The sequence below is a fragment of the Abrus precatorius genome, unplaced genomic scaffold, assembly GCF_003935025.1.
Source record: "Abrus precatorius isolate BTA unplaced genomic scaffold, Abrus_2018 Scaffold10, whole genome shotgun sequence".
Classification (NCBI taxonomy): domain Eukaryota; kingdom Viridiplantae; phylum Streptophyta; class Magnoliopsida; order Fabales; family Fabaceae; genus Abrus; species Abrus precatorius.
Genome location: NW_020874292.1, coordinates 33099322 through 33110415, shown reverse-complemented (window position 1 = coordinate 33110415; position 11094 = coordinate 33099322). Strand labels below are relative to the sequence as shown.

The 11094-nt window shown below is 27.4% G+C and overlaps 1 protein-coding gene across 2 annotated transcripts; it reads right to left on the bottom strand.

The window, feature by feature from the left end:
* Positions 1-504: 504 nt before the first annotated feature.
* On the bottom strand, positions 505-2310 carry LOC113874842 (probable WRKY transcription factor 11). 2 transcript variants are annotated; one of them, XM_027513058.1, is made up of 3 exons: positions 1674-2310; positions 1441-1566; positions 505-1180 (listed from the first exon to the last, which is right to left on the bottom strand). In XM_027513058.1, exons 1-3 carry the CDS (start codon positions 2240-2242, stop codon positions 1015-1017), a joined length of 861 nt encoding a protein of 286 aa, XP_027368859.1. In that variant the 5' UTR covers positions 2243-2310; the 3' UTR covers positions 505-1014. The 2 variants fall into 2 exon arrangements, 1 of the variants encoding a protein (XP_027368859.1); XR_003506098.1 differs by having other exon boundaries at positions 746-1180; positions 1341-1566.
* Between the last annotated feature and the right edge of the window lie 8784 nt (positions 2311-11094).

The following is an 11094-nucleotide window of genomic DNA, read 5'->3' as shown; positions in this document are numbered from 1 at the left end:
ATTGAAATTCATAGAACTAAAAAAATAATTAAAATCTAATAAATTAAAGGCTATAAAAGAGTCCTTAAATAAAAAAAATAAAATCTTATTTTCCATGAATCCAAGTCTTATAAACTAAAGTTACAAAGAAGTTTATAATCAAAAGATCCTTATTACTTTCGAGACTCTCGAAGATAACACACTCCTGGGCAAATAAATTTTTCCATATTGCAATTGGAGAAATCATGAAATATTGTTATGACTCACACTTGATCATGTTGGTATTTTACATAAGTAATAATGTGACATCATAAAATTAATGAATGAAATATAATTTAACTATATAAAAAAGATAACCGACATACATAGATAAATATTATAAGTGATAATAAAAATTGTTATTAAAAGTTAAAATGAAATTTGAACAGTTTTTATTATGATGTAGTGATGACAGGGATTGATTTCTACTTAGGGAGATGCATAATGGGAAGCTGATGGGAGCGTAGTCAAAGAGATTTGAAGTAACATGCATTGGGACCCATTCCCCATAATGACCATTGACCCGTTCCTTCCTCCAACTCCACATGCTTACATGGGACCCTCACATTCCTCCCCTTGACTTTTTCTTCTAAAAACGAATCTAATCTTTCAACTTAGATCGCCCAATATTATTATTCAACACAACACACACATATATATTCTACCAACAAAATAATATCCAACCCACCAAACAATTCAATTTCAACATCAACATCAACATCTAATCAAATCAATAAATTTTTAAAATAATAAACTATTTCATTTTTTCAGACTGTACTTTGTTATCGTCAAATTTACACAAAAGTCCTCGTCAACTTTAGACGACTCCGTCAAAGTCTACAACGCAAAAGTTGACTTCTATTCCATCTTTTTCGCCCCTTCCAACACTTCCGATTTGACGCTTCCTCCCACGTCCTTTTCGCCGTTACCGTCACGGTCTCTCGACTATTTCACGATCGCCGTCAATGCGTATGCCAGTTTTTCCCACACCGTCGTTTAACTGGAGTTGAGGATTAAGCCAACGCCGGCTGTGGCTATTGACGGCAGCGAGTGACTGTGCTCACCCTCGTACGTTACAATCAACATCTTGGGATCATCTTGAGCTCGCTCCACATGCTTCCTCGCCGGACACCCTCTCACGGTGCTGCACTTGTAATACCCACTACCAAATCCAATAATTAAACATATCATCAAAATTTCAGTTTTTTAATTACTACTAAACAACTAATTCTTATTAAAAAGTTAATTTATTCAATATTTCAACCTATTACACCTCGGAGCCACATTAAAAAATTATTAAATACTATTGAATGATTAATCACCTCTTGATGCAAACTTTGGTTTATTTTTTATATTTTAAAAGAAAAACTTGGAGATCGACATTGACTTTGACTGATTCAAAGGTAAGGAATAGAATAATACCGAGGGTAAGGTGAACCCTTGATCGGTTTTTGACCATACTTTCTCCAAGAGTACTCGTCCGGTGGGATATCGGCGATCTTCGAGCTAATCGCCGGCACGCGAATCGTTCGTTTCACACGTGATTTCCTGAAACACCCAAAAAAATTAGATTTTCATTTATTGATGATTTTTAATTATTTTTACTATCTTTTGTGAATTTTCGGAAAACGGTGTCGGAAAACGGCGGAAAAAACCTTTTCTTGGAGCAATGGCAGGAGGTTTTGGCGGAGAGTGCGGCGTCGTGGCACTTTTTGCGGTGAGAGGAGGAGAGAGGGGGCTTGGAGGCGGAGGGAGGGATGAAGGGGCCAATCTTGCCGTCGGAGACGCTGGCGTCGGCGGTGACGGAGGACATGAAGGAGGAAGTAGTGGTGGACATGGTGAGAGTATCATCCTTGTTGTTGGACTTGGTATTGAGAATCGTAGATTTAGCAAAATCTAGCCCCTGAATCCGAGGTTGATCTTGTTGTGGTTGTAGCTGAGGTTGTGCCTGGGGTTGGGGTGGGGCGCGGCGGAACCGGGCGTGTCCGGTGCGATTCAACAGGTTAATAACCTGTTTAAACTTAGAAACGGTGAAGTCGGTGATTTCGGAGCAGTCGAGATTGTTAAGATTAAGGTTGTTGTGTGGAGTAGAAAAATTGCAAGATGAAGAAGAAAGGACTCGAATGAGATGCTCCATGCTCTTCAACCCAGCTGAAGCAGCTTCTTGTATGGATATGTTTTCTTCCATTCTCATCTTGTGAACATCTATCATATCTATTGCCATAGAGAAGATGAAGAATTAATTATGGGAACTAGAAGCTAAGAGCTTTTGGATTTGGGAGAGAGTAAGATGAAGGAAGAGGGACAGAGGGAGGTTATAAAAGAGAGAGAGAGAAGGAGAAGAGGGTTGGAAAGTCAAACAAGTAATCGTGGATCCAATGGTGGAGATTGGTTAGAAGAGACATGCAACAGAGGAAAGCACGCCACGACAAAACAAGAGTTACTGTAAAGGTCCAAAAGAGGTGTTGGTGGTGGGTCCTCTCTCTCTTGCATTCCATAGTGGGCAACAGAGAAGAAGAGAAGAGAAAAAAATCACACTATTCTACTCATCAACCCCAATGCCACGTCACATACCATCATTTTGGTTAATCATCTCTATTCCCTACGGTGCCTTTTCAGTGTACTTACTTGACAACTAAGAAGTTCACAGCATGCAAGCTAATTTATTTTCACTCTTTTTTCTTACATATTTATATCTATTTTCTTTTAGCTTATTTAAATAAGAATAAAGATCACTAATTGCACCATTCTCATTATTATCTGAAAATATATATTTAAATGAGTAATGCTGATTTTTTTTTACTATTTATTCCTATTAATTTTTCTAATGCCTGATTAAATAAGTGTTAAATAAATCATGAATGTGTTAAATGTCTTAAAAACATTAAATGCTAAGATAATTTATAAAAAAAAATTGTAATTTTTTTTAACTTTTTGTTTAAAATACTATTTTAACTTTTGAAATCTCGCTTCATAACTCTGCATCTTTACATACACGCCGTCCACGCTTTTAAAGGGGTAGGCACTTCTTTCCTTAACAACGCCCAAGCCACGGTCAAACCCAAAACTTAAAACGTTTGTTTTTCGTAATGATAAATCTTGAAATTTTTTTTACGTTTAATTAAGTTTTTTATTTCTCCGAAGGTCATTTTCATTTAATTTTATTCTTTATTTAATTGAATATTTCGTAAAATGTTTTTTATTATTCAGTAGTCTCTTCCATTCATTTTGTTCATTTTTCTTTATTTTTTTCGCACTGGTTCATTTATAAAAACCATTTTCAACATGTTTAATATAATTTTCATGATTGTTATACCGTGTATTAAATGAATAAAATAAATTTTATTTAGACATACATTAAAAATTTTTAAAATGTAGCTAGTTGCTGAAAAGAAAATTTAATTTTTTATATGTATTTAAGACAAATAGTTCTACCTAAAGAAAAAGACAAACATTTCTGATTCTTATATTGTCATTTTTTTATTGTTCAATATACATCGTCCTAAGTATTGAAGTTAAATAAATAAAATCAAAAGACGCAAATGCGTTAGAAAATTATTGCGCTGCGATTTCATCGAAAGCTTCGCCCTTCTAACTTTTTCCTTTTTGTCCTTTAGTTAATGGTTGACCGATATGTACATGGTATTAAAGCAAACAGCAACTATGAGACGACTTCAATTTTTGAAATTAAGCCTTCGTCTATGGGTATTAACAGGGGCTTATTTTGTTTTAAATTTATAAAAAATAACTTTTTTATAAAAATATATTTTATACTAATTTGTACACATATCTCAATAACATTCAATAACTCACAATTAATTCATCAAAATTAATATTAAATGGACGCTAAATAATAATATAAAACTACGTAAAAATGGATTACTCTTTTTATATATATATTTCTTTTGCAAGGTCAAAGCCTCATTTGGCAAGCCACAGCACCATGGGAAAGAGAAACATTATGATTATGCTTACTATAAAAAAAATTGTTCAAATCTTCTTTTTGTCACTTCAATGCTTCGTGGCACTTATCTAGTTTCACAAAACTAATAATAAAATAACCATTTTATTAATACTTTTAATGTAATAATAATATTTTGGAAAAAAAATTAATTACTTAAAACGACACTTAAGTACTGGTGTTAGTAAAATTCCTAGAATAAAACGGGAGTAACCAATATACATTAGACTTGATTTGAAAACTGAAAAAGAATTTATTCTATATGCTATTGGACATGCTTCAATCTTCGTGACACATATATATTTAGTACATAAAGTTAAAGAAATGATGTTTGTATGCTTTGGGGAATCATTCTAATGTTTATTAAAAATATGTAAAAAATAAGAAAAAATAGATGTAAAAGATAATATATATATATATATATATATATATATATATATATACAATTACATATAATAAAGTTAGAAACTTGGTTGTGGCAGAGATCAGGGGACCCAATTCAATTAATTTAAACAAAACAAGGTTGGGTATTGACATTTATGATGCTTTTTAAAGTTTGACATTAAAAATAAAATAATTGTGTTCAACGTTTGAGTGCAACTACGTAAGCTCACCACATCCATACAAAAATAGCACCTGCTTTTTCAAAACGAGCATGGTTACATGCACAATCAATCACCGTTGGATGAGTCCACGTTCATCCAATGGCCACATGGTGTGGTGGCTATGGTGGTTGACCTAAGATTATATTTGAATAATGGCAAAGCACATGACCCCCAATTGGGTTTTGGGTCAAAGCCACCAGCATGCCACAGTAAAAGCCAACAAGGTCCTTCCAATTAGTTTCTCTAATAGTTCGCATCTTAGCTAATTCAAACCAATTCATATCTAATCCAGCTATTTGTGTCTTGGCCAGCAACACAAGGTAAATGATCAAGTTCAAACACTTTTTCTTTCCTCTCATGTTCATGTTTTTCTTATTTCTTTTAGTTTGTTGACTTGTGGGCTTGGTGGACTTGCTATCATAAACCATTTCCATATTAATTAATGGGGAGAAAAGTCAATGACAATCAAATACGTGTCATATCTTTCAACACATTAATAAATGCACACTTTCAACCCCTTTTACAAGCATTTTGTTATGTCTATAATGATATCTATCTTCATCTAGGTAAATTTTAATGCACACAAAAGTATACAAGCCCAATTAAAATTGAAGGACGATTAGGAATATATTATTTTAATAATATATCTTTAATTATTGGTCAAGATTTATTTGAAATTATAAAAATATAGGAGAATAATTTAGTTAAGAGTGAGAATTATTAAATTAAGAGTGTGATTTAATTTTTTTTTGTAAAATTTAACAAATAATTATTAAATTACTAATATTTTTCTTAAATTTAAGGAAGAATGATAATATTGATAAGTGTAGGAAGATGGAGCACTACAAATTTACGGTGTTTTATTTAATTGGGTCTTGAATTGAATAATTGACCTATTAGTTTATTGGCCGTTGAAGGTCTAGAGAGTTAACTTTCAATTGTTTGCTTTCTTAGACTAATTTAAAACATATCTATTGTGTAAAATGATAGTATTTTTTAATAGTTATTCTAACAAACTATGTATTTCTTTAAAAATATATATTAAATGTTTTATATTATTTCCTTACATAACACTTTTAGGATATGAATTAACATTTACCTCTTGATAAATCATTGGTCAATATCTTGTTTAAGAATTTCAAATTTTCATTTATACATTAAAAATTAGTGGGCTAATTTTAGTAGACAAATTAAAATGAAATAAAATATAAGATATGAGTTCTTCTCGATATACGGTGTATTTCATAACAAAATAGGTCGGGTTATCAATGAGCAAGTGAAACTATTTGGGCTAACCCAATATAGGTCAAGGCAAAATTTTGGTCAATAGACTGAAGAATTGGGTTAGGTTAATCTAGTTTAACTACAGAAAATAAATATTCTACTCTAATTCAATCTTTCGTGGATTACAAACTTATGGGCCCAATGAGCCAGCTCGGGAGTCCTTTTTGTTTCAAAGTAAACATTTTTTTTATTGAAAATATTTTTACTCATATTTTGTTAGTTTTGTTCCAAACTAATTTATACCAAATAAATCATTTAAATAAATAAAAATTAAATAGCATACCAAATAAATTTTGGATTGGACTGGATTAGATCAAGATTAAGTTGGACTGAAATATTTTAAACCCAATTCATACTTAATTATAGCGGAAAAATTGGATTATTAGTATATTCGCCTTGACCCTTAGAACACCCCCCCCCCCCCACAAAAAAAAAGGACTTGACCCATTTTAATTGTTCCCGTAACATAACATTCGTGCAATTGTATGAGTGAAACAAAGGAAAATGAAATTCAATTATTATTTTTTATTTGCTAGATAAATGCTACCATAATATATTATTTTAAAGGTTTTCTTTTTCATGCATGATGCTGATGAAATTCATTTAGTAATATTACAATATTTAAGTGATAGTATGAAATTTATTTAATTGAATTTAGCTCAACAGTAATAAAATGAAAATCAATTCTCAAAAATTAGTTAAATGAATATAGTGACAACAACTTTCAATATTTAAAGCTAAATAATCAAGGTAGAGTGTGAAAACTAATTTTTGCCGGGATTGCCTCTATTTTTTTAAAAAAAATATATAAAAATAAAATAAAATTATTTTACAGAAAAATAAAAAATTTATTTGAAAAAAGAGAGATTTGTTCGTGGAAATGGTAGTCTTGCACTATGCAAATTTATACTCTAACATTAAAAATTGATTTTAAGCATGAAAAGAAAAAAACTCAAAACTTTTGGCATTTTATAAAAATTCTAAAGGTACCAATATAAAAATACAAAAGATTAGGTGAAAGGAGTTATATTTTTTCTGGAAAAAAAAAAGTAAAAAAAAATAAAAAAGAAAACAACAAGCTTTAGAGAGAGAAGAAAAATTCTAAGAAGAAAGAAAAATCATCATAAAAAAAGATACGAGAAAACAAGGATAAAAAGCAAAGAATAAGGGTTTATTTGAGTTAGTTTTGATTTTTAATTTTAAAAATTAGATTTTAAAACAATTTTATAAAACTGTTTTTAGAAAAATAAAACAAAATAAATTTTGTTTAATAATTTAGTTTGTAAAACTATTTTTAGTTAGACTTTTGTTAGTTTTAGAAAAAAAATAGAAAAATAAAAACAAAAACACCTAAATAGCAATTCTGTTTTTCAGTTTTAAAAACTAAAGACAAAAATTAATTTTTAAAAATAGTTTTTAAAACTTACATTAACAAGCAAGTTTTTCTATTTTTTAATTTTAAAAATTAAAAACTCTATTTAAAAAGAGAAAACAAACAAGCTCTAAATACTTCGAAAAGGAAGAATACTAAAAAAGAAAAAATGAGATTGAGCATAATCAGAAAAAAGATCAAAGAAAAGAACAAATAAAAGAGAAGCCCAACGAAGAAAAAAGAAACTGCACCATTTCATCTACTTCATTATCTTCGTTTGTCATTCAAATCATAAACTTGTATATTACGGTATTCTTATTTCCTTCCTCATGAATTCACTTTTTATGTCAATGAATAAAATAAAATAGGAACCAAATGATAGAAAGAAAAAAATTTACGATTACTTTGCTACTTTGTTAAGTTTTTTATTTCTTTATAATACATTATTATTATTTTATTAATAAAATGATGAGTGATTTAATTAAAGATGCATTGCACGTCGAGAATGGTAAATTATAGCATGCAATATATAATCACTTTTTGAAATATTATGGCATTGATTTAGATCAATTTCTTTTTTCTTTTTTTTTTTTTAAATTCTCAGGCTCACGTAACCTACTTTGAATAGTGAGTTTGATTGATTGATTTTTTTTAATAAAAAATAAAAAAAATTAAATTTTTCTTTAATTTTTATTTATTTATAACTATCTTTAACCTATTTTACTAAAAACATATTATTATTTTTTTATCTTTTATTTATATCTTCAAATTTATTTTATTTCACCTTATTTTATTTTATATTACATTTGACCTCTATTTTTATCTATAAAATTTATTCTTTCTTCATTAAAAGCAATAAAAAACATGTAGAATAATATAAATGTAATATAAAAATAATTATTGAATTTTTTGCTTGTTTCTATCTCATTTGTTTATTTTTTTAGTTGTTTGTTCTTTAGTATTTTCTTTATTATTTTGTGCAAGTTTAGAATAATGATGTAATTTGATTTTATTTTAATATTTTGTCTCTATTTATTTAATAAATATAATTTTTTTTAAGTGATTATTTTTATTTCATATTAAATAAATAAATAATACAATATATGTATCGATTTCTAATATTAACGTGTAACTACTCTACCGCTATGTATTATAAATTGATAGAACTTTTGTATATCAACGTTATCTTATATTCTATGTAATATAAATCTATCAAATAAAATTTAATCTGTTTATTAAATAATAAATTTTTTTATTAAAATATATTTAACCTTTCATTAAATAAAATTAATTTCATATTTTAAATTTTCTTCTAGTCATATTTCTAATTTTGATAAATTAAATAACTAATCATTTCTTCATTTTAATATACAAATTTTTGTAATATCAACGTGTGATTTATATTGACTTCGATTATTTAATAAATTATGATATTTATGTATAGCTTACGCTATTTTAAATATTCTTTCAACATTAATCATAATCAAAATATAACTTATCGTAAAGTACATGTATAACCGCTTTATTTTAAATCCTAAACATTATAATTTTATGAAAATAATTTTAATTTTAAAATAATTTTTTTACTAAACTTAATTTTAATTAACTAATTTCATAATTTTTAAATAGAAGTACGTTACTTTGAGTTTCCTATTACACTTAGTATACGTAAGAGTGAAAACTGTATGAAAAGTGTACCGTTACGACATAGAAAACTTAACAACCAATAGAAAAAAAAAAGAATGTCCAGTCTTTCATCTAAGATCACTCTAGTATCTATAGAAGCCTTGATTCATGAGGCTTTTAAGAAAATTCCTATGGTGAATTATTTTTCAAACCTTTGATGGAGTGTCAACATTGATTGGGTTGACACTTCAAACCCTTCCTCCCTCTATCCATATTTTTATGATAGAATACAAAGATATGAAAGTTTATCTTGGAACATTAGAGGTGCAAAAAATATGAAGGGAATGAGGTACCTCAAGGAAATGATTATTAAGTTTAATTAGGTGGGATAAACTAAGTTATGAGCTAATTGCTATATTCCACGTTTGGTCTTCTACTCCTGTCAATTTGTTCACTCTAAATGTTGATGGTAGTGTTCTTAATAATTCTGATGTCAATTTGTTCACTCTAAATGTTGATGGTAGTGCTCTTAATAATTCTGATGTTGGTGGTCTCTTTCGAGATTCAACAGGTTCTTGCTTATGTGGTTTGTAGGTTTTATTAACATTGCTGACAATATCAAAGCAAAGTTGTTAGATATGGACTTATCTGAACACTAGTGTTTGGTCATATGATATTGACATGAAGACATATATGCTCTATCATTAGATATGTTATCAAGAGACTAGAGAATTTCTATTATTCAATGCCTCCGTCAAGGTAAATATTTTTGTATAAATTATGTTATTTTAAATTCTTCAATTAAAGTATATAGGGTTAATATTTTTATATTTAAATTATATTTTGCTATTAATTTAAATTTTCTTTTCTTGTTGCAATGATTCGCAATATAATACATGATCATACTCTACCGCAAAAGTCAGATTTTTTCATAATAAGTTTTTAATTTTTTTTTATTTTCTATTTTAAATTAATTCTTTTAACTATGTTTCCTTTTTTTAATCCAAAATAATGTATTTAAATATTTTTCATTTTATTTTAAAATAATTTCTTCAAATATTTTTTCCCTTTTATTTCAAAAACCTATTTCTTTAAATAATTTTTATTTTACTTCAAAATAATTACTTTGAATTCTTTCTCCTTTTTGTTTTAAGTTAATTCTTTTTAATTGTTTTCCTTTTTTATTATAAAATAATTACCTCTAAATCTGTCCATTTTTCCAAAATAATTTCTTCAAATTCTTCTATTTTTATTTCAAAATAATTACTTTGAAATTTTTTAATTGTTTCCAAAATAATTTATTCAGTTTCTTTCCTTTTTCATTCCAAAATAATTAGCACACATACTTTCCCTTTTTTCCCTAAAAAATATTGACCTTGAATCTTTTTTCTTTTTCTTTTTCTTTTTCCAAATCAAAATGAAATTAGTTTTTTAATAATTTCTCTGTTCAATAAAATAAAAAATAGTAACAAAAATAAAAATACTAAATTTCCTTGAGTTCACAAAGATAAAAAAAAATGATAAACATTATATTTTATGGTTCCTCTATGTATAAATTTTCAATATTAATTCTTAATAAGAGTGTTTTTATGAATATTTTTAAACAATATCTTTTTTAAGAAAATTATTAAATGAGAAAATTTTTAGGAACGTATTTTTTTATTATATCTAATAATTTTTCTACATTATGCATTTATTTTTAAATCAATATTTATTTAAATTTTAATTATTTTATAATTTATTTCTGATTTTATTTAATATAATATAATATATATCTGTAACTATAATTATATTTATTATTGTAATTTACTAAATGTTAAAATAGTCATATAATACATTTTAAAAAAATAATTTAATTTAATAATATACGTGTAGTGAATAGGAAAGTTACTGGTTATAATAAATTTGTGTAATTAACGAGGTAAATATTCTTAATAGGACGTTAATGATGGTAATAACTTCGCTAGGTAAATGATCTGTGAACTTAAATTTGATTTTAGAGATCATAATTTTCATAAAAGGTGTTTTCAAAGCTTTTGTTAATCATTTATTATGTTCATTATTAATACGTTACTAAGGATTAAGGAGAGGACCAACAAGAAGTTATCAACCTTGTTTTCAACCTCTTTGGCATTCTTCTCGTGAGAGTTTCTTTCTCATTCATGTTACATACTTTCCCTTTCATATTAAACACCACCACCACCATTTCACCACATCTTGCTTCAACC